This window comes from Blennius ocellaris (genome assembly GCF_963422515.1).
Source record: "Blennius ocellaris genome assembly, chromosome: 5".
Lineage (NCBI taxonomy): Eukaryota > Metazoa > Chordata > Actinopteri > Blenniiformes > Blenniidae > Blennius > Blennius ocellaris.
Window position 1 is genome coordinate 30,254,946 of NC_137654.1, and position 9,644 is coordinate 30,264,589.

Genomic DNA, 9,644 nt, shown 5'->3' on the forward strand with positions numbered 1-9,644 from the left:
TCTTAACGACATGCAAGTCTCACTTTCAACATTTATAAAAAAAAAAAAAAAAAAGTATGACGTGGAGGAATGTTTCGCAACGTCTTCCTGAGAAGTTCCAGCTTTTAATGTCGCAGGTTGTTTTTTTATGCTTCGAAGGAAACAAACGTGTTCTTGGTGTGACTGTGGCGTCGCCACGGCAACCGGTGACCCTCTGAGTGACTGCGGGCACACACACACACACACACACACACACACACACACACAGATAAATCAGCCGGTGGACAGGTCCGGCGGCGAGCAGAATGCTGATGTTTGAGTCTTTGGCGTGAAGCGGAGTGAGACGACCTGCAGCCAGAACGTTTGTTTTCGGTCTAAACAAATTTATGTAAATAATAAAATCGCTCCTCGTCAGTCGAATCAGTTTCATTCCCGCCTCATCGAAGCGTCTCGGGTCTGAAACGGGGTCGTGGTGTCGACGCTGGGCCGTTTCCACGACAACGCAGTGTCATCGTCTGTCTTAAAACGCTATATCTAGTGTGTGTGTGTGTGTGTGCGTGCGCGTGTGCGTGTGCGCGTGTGGCAGCAGCTTCAGTTCAGACTGAAAAAAAGGAATTTCACGCTTTGTTGTTTTACTCCTTTTCCACCAACTTTCTCTGCCTTATAAGGTGTGTGTGTGTGTGTGTATATGTGTGTGTATATGTGTGTGGTGTGTGTGTGTGTGTGTGTGTGTGCATGTGTGTGTGTGTAGTGACCCGTGCCGTCTTTCCACTGCACCCTCAGCAGCCTTATATAGAGCTGCACCAGGAGGAGATGAAGCAGGATGTTCTGACCTGTGAGCCTCTGCATCTTTAACAGGTGGAACTTCTAGGTAGAACTTCTAAGTGGAACTTCTAGGTAATGATTCAGCAGGTGGAACTTCTAGGTAGAACTTCCAGGTAGAACTTCTAGGTAGAACTTCTAGGTAATGATTCAGCAGGTGGAACTTCTTGGTTGAACTTCTAGGTGGAACTTCTAGGTAGTGATTCAGCAGGTGGAACTTCTAGGTGGAACTTCTAGGTAATGATTCAGCAGGTGGAACTTCTAGGTAGAACTTCTAGGTAGAACTTCTAGGTAATGATTCAGCAGATGGAACTTCTTGGTAGAACTTCTAGGTGGAACTTCTAGTAGAACTTCTGTAGGTAGAACTTCTGCAGGTGGAACTTCTGTAGGTAGAACATATTCAGGTGGAACTTCTAGGTAGAACTTCTGCAGGTGGAACTAATAGGTCGAACTTCTGCTGGTAGAACATCTGCAGGTGGAGCTTCTAGGAAATTCTAGGTAGAACTTCTGCAGGTGGAACTTCTGTAGGTAGAACATGTTCAGGTGGAACTTCTAGGTAGAACTTCTACAGGTGGAACATCTGCAGGTGGAGCTTCTAGGAACTTCTAGGTAGAACTTCTGCAGGTGGAACTTCTGTAGGTAGAACATGTTCAGGTGAAGCTTCTAGGTAGAACTTCTGCAGGTGGAACCTCTACATGTACAACATCTGCAGGTGGAACTTGTACAGGTTTCCCAGGTGGATCCTCTCCAGGTAGAACTTCTACTGGTGGATCTTGTTCTTTCTTCTATGAGTTTTTCTCTGAACTGCTGTTTAACCGTTTTCCACTCTGAAGTCTGTTCCAGCTTGTATCCAGGGTAATGCTGCCCTCTGCCGGCAGGAAGTGGAACTTCAGTGTAGAATTAAAATACTGCCATAAGTACTTCAGCAGCAATGAAGTATAAACATTGTTTCACATTGTTCTTGGTCACACAACTACAATAAACTACAATAAACTACAATAAACTACAATAAAGCTCAATTTTCTTGTTTTAGGCGGGGCTATTTTTTTACGTTCACGCAAGACTTTTATTAAAATATTTAACTTTTTGTTTAAAAATAAAAATCATCTGAATATGATGATTAAATCGTACTTTAATAAATATGGAATAAAAGGAATCTTTGAATTTAATGCTATACTTTTTCAAAATTTTTCTTTATTCATTTAATCATAATGAGTTATTTCCCTTGTATTTGATGTATTTGAAACATAATAATAATAGTCATATTAATAATAATAATAAGAAGAAGAAAATCCTAAATTGTTTTTCTATTAAAAATAAATAATAATAATAATAATAATAATAATAATAATAATAATCTTTTTTTGGTGGCCATGTTTTCAGGACTAAATTTAAAACATTTTAATTTAATTTAAGACTTTAGAATTTTGCAAAGTAAACATTCATTTTCTAATTGATTTCTTTAAGTAGCGACACAACACAGAGACTCCAGCTGATGTTTTGGTAAACTAACATGAAAGCTTTCAAACTGGCCATGTTGTCATGGCGAGTTTGTAAAATAATGCAAAACCTATTTTGTTGCATGGTTGTTTTCCCCCCCTGCACATTTCACTGCATTCTGCGTGACGGAAAATGTTGAGATTAAAGTCATTTTTGTATCACGTCTTGAAAAATATTGACATTTTCGTCAAATCTGCATCGTCACAGCAACAAAATAAACTTTACAGTTTAAATTCGAAGGTGATTCCGACACTATTTGACCGGTTCGGCCAGTCGAGGTGAAACTTTCCATGATTAATGACTATGGCAGGAAAACTGTGCCATCAGATTCTGAATACTTATTTCTAACTCTGAATTTTTTTACCATCGAAATCAGACTTGGAATTTTAGTACGTATCAAGTATGTATCAGCACTGGTCACGTGACCAACGAAGCTTCCCTTGATTGGCCACGAGACAGGCATCGATTGCATCGTCCTGATGGCGCAGAGATTCTGGCTGTTTTGCAGCTGAATTTTTCGCAGCTGAATTTTTTTTGCCGTTGAATGTTTTTACAGCTGATTTTTTTTGCAGCTGCAATTTTTTTGTTGCTGAATATTTTTTACAGCTGAATTTTTTGCAGCTGAATTTTTTTTGCGGTGAATTTTTTTCACAGCTGAATTTTTTTTGCAGCTGAATTTTTTTTTGCAGTTGAATTTTTTTTTTGCAGTTGAATTTTTTTGCAGCTGAATTTTTTTTTTTTTTGTGTTGAATTTTTTTTGCAGTTGAATTTTTTTTACAGCTGAATTTTTTGCAGCTGAATTTTTAGACACGTTGAATTTTTACACACTGTGAATATTTTTAGATGTTGAAAAAGAAAAATCCGCGTCTGATTTCGATGGCAAAAAAAAATTGAGAGTTAGAAATTCGAATTCAGAATCTGACGGCAGTTTTACTTCCATAAATGACGTGAATCCAACAAAACATCTGAAAGTTTCAGCCATAAAGTGCAACTTTCCAGTGGCAGGAATAATTAGAGTGTTCCAGCAGGGGGCAGCAGAGAGCCGGTGTGTGTGTGTGTGTGTGTGTGTGTGTGTGTTGTGTGTGTGTGTGTGTGTGTGTGTGTGTGTGTGTGTGTGTGTGTGTGTGTGTGTCCTGACAAAAGCTTCATCCAGCCGTGCCGCTTTCCCACAGTCCCCCCTCCGCCTGCAGCCCACACGCAGCAGCCTCCTCCACCTGACGGAGCTCCATCACTCCGCCGAGGGAAGAGAAGAGAAGAGAAGAGAAGAGAAGAGAAGAGAAGAGAAGAGAGAGAGAGAAGAAGAGAAGAGAAGAGACTTCACGATCTGACAACTTTTCAGAGAGAACTTTCATTTTCCGTCTTCTTCTTCTTCTTCTTCTTCTGGATCCTCGAAGTCGACTGACCGTCTGGTGTGTGGACCCCCGTCAGCCTCCATCGGCTCCATCGGTTCTGGGATCTAACTGTTGGACTCGGTTGGATTCTTCTGGGTACCATGTCTTCCTGGTCGGGTTCCTGGCTCTGCCTCAACCTGCTGCTGCTGCTGGCCGGCGCCGTCAGCGCGGGTCCTCGCCGTGGCGGCGGCGGCGAGGAGGAGGACAACCCGTCCCCCCGGGTGGAGCTGGAGCCCGTGTGGACCGGAGACAACCTCAGGGTTCAGGCCGAGCCGATGCTGGACCTGGACCTGGACCTGGACCTGGACCTGAACCTGGAGCGGCGGCGGCGCCGGCAGGGCCCGCGGCGCCGACGAGGACGAGCAGCAGTCCACCTTCGGCTACTCCTTCGAGAACGAGTGGGTGACGTCGCCGCAGGTCACGCCGTTCGTCAACCGGACGGGGGCGGAGGCGGAGGCGGGGGCGGGAGTGGACCTCGACCCCGTCGGGTACCGGCGCCGGCGCCAACGCCTCCGACCGCGGCGCCGAGCCGGGACTCTTCAACCCCTTCTACCCGCTGGCGGAAGGGTCGTACGCCGCCTACGCCGTGCTGTTCCTGGCCGGCCTGGTGCTGGCGGTGGGCGTGGTGGGCAACATGGCGGTCATGTGCGTGGTGTGGAACAACTACTACATGCGGTCCGCCTGGAACTACCTGCTGGCCAGCATGGCCTTCTGGACTTCCTGGTCCTGGTGCTCTGCCTGCCGGTGGTCGTCCTCAACCAGCTCTCCCACAGGAGGATCCTCGGCGACGTCACCTGCCGCGCGGTGCCGTACATGGAGGTGGGTGTGGCTTCAGCTGCCGCCTGATCCTTTGAGTCCATGAAGGTTAGAACTCAATGTAGCAGGACAAGCTAACGGGCTAATCTGCCAAAAAAAAAAGTAAGGCCATCGGTCCCGTAGTACCACTTTGCACCAGCAGATGGTGCATTAAGTCACTGCACAGATTGTGACACCAGCGTAACCCTACATTGACTCACCGCTGCCACCCAGAGCACAGATGTGGTGTCGCGTCGGCCTGGCAGATCAATGAATTCACTTTTTCAAAGTTTTTACAGCAGTTGGAATCGTCTCCACATCTGGAACGACGTCCCAGAAGTGAAGAAAGTGTGTCTCCTCTCTCTCTCTCTCTCTGTCTCTCTCTCTCTCGCTCTCGTCTCTCTCGTTCAAGGTTTTAAAAAGTGTGTTGCTCCAAGCAGCCAATCAGAACTCAAACCCTATATGATATCATCAGTAGTTCAGCCAATCACAATCGAGATAGGCTCCTCCCCCCCTTTGACTCCTCCCACAATCAGGCAGCTCTGCTCTGGCACATGGCGCCACGAGAGGAAGTACTTCCTCCATCTTCCCATAGATGGGCGTGTGTGTGTGTGGGCGGAGCCAGTCCAGCTCACACAGACACAGCAGATTCTCAATGTAGCTCCGAGGATCAATATTCTAATGGAGGGAGAATCAAGGAAAAGCTGGATAAAGTTTCAATAGAACATAAAATAAAACCTAGAATGTGGAACAACCAGAAAACCACTAATAAACATCAATACCGATGCTGATGGACAAACTGGAACCTTCAGCAACGTTGATACTATTGCTAATGCCGACACCAGGTCTGATCCTGGTGGAGCGCTAAAGCTGGTACTAATGCTAATAGCGGCGATGATGTTAAACATGATACAGCTGCTAATGCTGATAAAGCTAATTGTTGAGTACTTGCTAATGCTGTTTCTAGTGCTAATATGGATTCTGCTATGTTATATTTTATTATTTATTTATTTTAGATAATGCAAATGAAGTTGTTGGCAGTGTTGCTGCTGCTAACTGAAATAAGGTGACCAATGCTCATTAATAGTCATATTTTTGCAAATGCTGATACTAGTATTGCTGCTCATGCCAATACCGATGACGTTGATGATACCTATGGTGACATCGGTCCTTTCTAATGCTGATGCGTATATCGATCCTGATGGTGAGTCCTGATCTCGTTGCTGATCTAATCGCTGTGGATTATTAAAATCATGGAGCTAATGCTAATAGCACCAACATCAGTATTAAGAAGCCTGGCCCTGGTTAAACTTGACAGAGCATTAATAAAGATCACATGTGGTAATCCTGAGTTCTGAGATTTATTCACGTTAATGCTCATGTTGGTGCAGATGCTAATGCTGAAAGCCATGCTGATGCTCTAACCTGAATTGAAGCGGGCAGCAGCTCATGTCTGAGGATTATTAATGCCAATGGTCATAACGTTGATAGTAATGCTAATGCTGATAGTCGTGTTAATGCTGAACATTGTGTCTTACGAAGTTGAGAAAATTGGATCAGAGGGTCTAACCTGCAGCAGCTCCCGCCTGAGGATTGTTAATGCTGATGGTCATAACGCTGATAGTAATGCTAATGCTGAACATTGTGTCTTACGAAGTAGAGACAATCGGAGAGGGTCTAACCTGCAGCAGCTCCTGCCTGAGGATCGTTAATGCTAATGCTCATAATATTGATAGTAATGCTAATGCTGAGAGTCATGTTAATGCTGAACATGGTGTTTTACGAAGTCGAGGCAATTGGATCAGAGGGTCTAACCTGCAGCAGCTCCCGCCTGAGGAACGTTTATGCTAATGCTTATAATATTGATAGTAATGCTAATGCTGAGAGTCATGTTAATGCTGAACATTGTGTCTTACGAAGTAGAGACAGTCGGATCAGAGGGTCTAACCTGCAGCAGCTCCCGCCTGAGAATCATTAACGCCAATGCTCATGACGCCGACAGTAATGTGAATGCTGAGATTCATGTTAATGCTGAGAGTCATGTTAATGCTGAACATTGTGTTTTACGAAGTCGAGACAATTGCATCAGAGGGTCTAACCTGCAGAAGCTCCCACCTGAGGATCATCAATGCTAATGGTCATAATGTTGATAGTAATGCTAATGCTGAGAGTCATGCTAATGCTGAGAGTCATGTTAATGCTGAACATTGTGTCTTACGAAGTCGAGACAATCGGATCAGAGGGTCTAACCTGCAGCAGCTCCCGCCTGAGGATGGTTAACCGCCAATGCTCGCGACGCCGACAGTGATGTGAATGCTGAGCGATCCCCCCGTTGCGGCCTGTGTCTCCCTCCTCAGATGGTGTCCCTGGGCGTCACCTCCTTCACAGCTGTGCGCTCTGGGATCGACCGTTTCCACGCCGCCACCTCGTCGTCGCAGCCGAAGGCGCGGCGGGTGGAGCGCTGCCGGACGGTGCTGCTGAAGCTGCTGCTGGTGTGGCTGGCCGCCCTGCTGCTGTCCAGCCCGGAGGTCTTCCTGTGGACGCTGAGCCAGGCCGTGTCTCCGGCCAGCGGGCGGCTGGTGGACTCCTGCGTCATCACCCCGGCCTCCCCGCTCTCCCTCTACCTGCCCGACTCGCTGCACTCGCTGCTGCTCCGCTACCACCAGGTGAGACGGAGGCCCCGCCCCTTTTCTGGGCTTTTATGGAGTCGTGGTTGACCTGGATGTGAAATGGGTGTTGAAGATGTTATAGGTACCTTGTTGGACCAGTTCTTGACCAGTTGTTCCACTCGTTTGACCAGCTACTGACCAGTTGTTCCTCTCATTGTTGGACCAGTTCTTAACCAGTTGTTCCTCTTGTTGTTGGACCGGTTCTTGACCAGTTGTTCCTCTCCTTGTTGGACCGGTTCTTGACCAGTTGTTCCTCTCCTTGTTGGACCGGTTCTTGACCAGGTGTTCCTCTCATTGTTGGACCGGTTCTTAACCAGTTGTTCCACTAGTTGTTGGACCGGTTCTTGACCAGTTGTTCCTCTTGTTGTTGGACCGGTTCTTGACCAGTTGTTCCTCTCCTTGACCAGTTGTTCCTCTCCTTGTTGGACCGGTTCTTGACCAGGTGTTCCTCTCATTGTTGGACCGGTTCTTAACCAGTTGTTCCACTAGTTGTTGGACCGGTTCTTGACCAGTTGTTCCACTAGTTGTTGGACCGGCCACAAAACGGAGTCAGGGTGGACAAGAAGGTACCAGACAGAACCACACCAGAGCCAGGAAGTACTGGTTAGAATCCAGGGGTTCCATAGAGGAACCACAAGGTTCCAGGTAGAACCACAAGGTTCCAGGTAGAACCAGGCTCTCCCAGGTAGAGCCACAAGGTTCCAGCTGGATCTAAGCTGTGTTCCACGTTCTCCAGGGTCGGATGTGGTGGTGCTTCGGCTGCTACTTCTGCCTGCCCGTCCTCTTCACGGTTCTCTGCCAGATGGCGACGCGGAACGTCAACAGCGACTCGAGCGCCGCCCAGAAGCAGCGTAACCTTGACGACCGCTCGTCCAACCAGAAGCGGCAGCAGCAGCAGGCGGCGGAGCGGCAGCTGAACTGCACGCTGCTGGCGCTGGCCGTGGTGTACGGCGTGTGCGCGCTGCCCGAGCACGTGTGCAACATCACGCTGGCCTACACCCACATCGCCGTCGCCGAGGAAACGGCCGCCATGCTGGCGCTGCTGCATCACTTCCTGCTGTTCTTCAAGTCGTCGGTGACGCCGGTGCTGCTGCTGTGCCTGTGCAAGGTGAGTGTGGCGCCGCCCTGCAGGCTCCTACCGATGGGGGGGAAGGGCTGCGGGTTCCATTGCCATCTCCTCTTGTCGGCAGGTCCTTGAGCAAGAATCCTGGTTGTAATGGATGGACGGAGGGTTTCGCACCTTTTTAGTGTTTTTTATTCTGGTTTAGTCGAATTTTTCTCTTCCTCTGTTTCATGTTTTTTTTTAGTTTAGATTCAAACGGGAGAAAAAGTTAAATTCACATTTTCAGCAAATTTTTGGGGAATTCTTTTACCATAAAAAAAAAATTCCCTTAAAAAAACTTATTCAATAATTCATATATAAAAAAAATTACAATTTCACTTAATTTCTTGTTTTTTTGTTTTTATATGAAAATGTAAAATTCTCAATATTTTGTTGATATGAAAAGATAAATTTGTATCTTTTCATGTTAAAATTTGAAATAAAAATTAAAAAAGAAAGATATCTGCATTATTTAAAAATAATAACTTCTAAATGTGTTACATTGACACCCAAAGATTTTGCTGGTTTTACATAAAAATAAGTTTTACATTTAAAAAAAAAAAATCAAAATTTCAGTCCATATTTTCTCATTTACAGGTTTATTCTCTTCAGAGTGAACTAAAGTTGAATATTAGATTTTAGTTTCACACAAATAACTTTAATGTATTAACAATAACATTAACACAAAATCTGTGAAAATAATTTTTTTTAACTATGATTTGATTCAATGTAACAAAGCGACGACTCGTCAGAAATGTAAAAAAAATCAAGAAAAAACTTGAGATGTTGTTTTTCTGCACGTTTCCATGGAAACGGTGCGCTGACTGCCCCCTTGTGGCTGTTCCAGGCTCTGGGCCAGACCTTCATGGACTGCTGCTGCTGCTGCTGCCAGGAGTGTCAGACAGGCTCCGCCCACGGCTCGCCCGCCTCCGCCAAGCTCAAAGCGTCCAACGAGGCCGCCATCTTTTTCGACAAGGCCAAAGACACCTCGGCCATTCTCGCCATCTCCAGCTAGAGCCGCCCAGGGAACCTCCTGCTCCTCCTCCTCCTCGTCCTGCTCCTGCTCCTCCTCCTCCTCTTTCATCTCCAGCTGCCAGCGAACTTTCTCCTCTTGCACCTCCCTCTGCTCATCCTCACAAACTTCAGCTGGAGCTGCCATGGAGCCTCCTGCTGCTCCACCTCCTCCTGTTGCTCCACCTCCTCCTGTTGCTCCACCTCCTCCTGTTGCTCCACCTCCTCCTGCTGCTGCTCCAGGAGGAGGAAGATTCCTCCAGGTCCTCATTCCATCAAGGGGATCAATAGAGTTGTGACAAAAGAGGAGGAGGAGGAGGAGGAGGAGGAAGAGGAGGAGGAGGAGGCGGAAGGGGAGGAGGAGGAGGAAGAGGA

At 46.7% G+C, this 9,644-nt stretch overlaps 1 protein-coding gene across 1 annotated transcript; it reads left to right on the forward strand.

Annotated features, from left to right (window-relative positions):
- Positions 1–3,793: 3,793 nt before the first annotated feature.
- On the forward strand, positions 3,794–9,273 carry gpr37l1b (G protein-coupled receptor 37 like 1b; the record flags this gene model as incomplete). The annotated part of the gene is given in 7 exon segments (XM_080496985.1): positions 3,794–4,030; positions 4,032–4,187; positions 4,189–4,405; positions 4,408–4,511; positions 6,845–7,153; positions 7,893–8,264; positions 9,106–9,273. Coding segments are annotated over 7 exon segments (1,563 nt in total).
- Between the last annotated feature and the right edge of the window lie 371 nt (positions 9,274–9,644).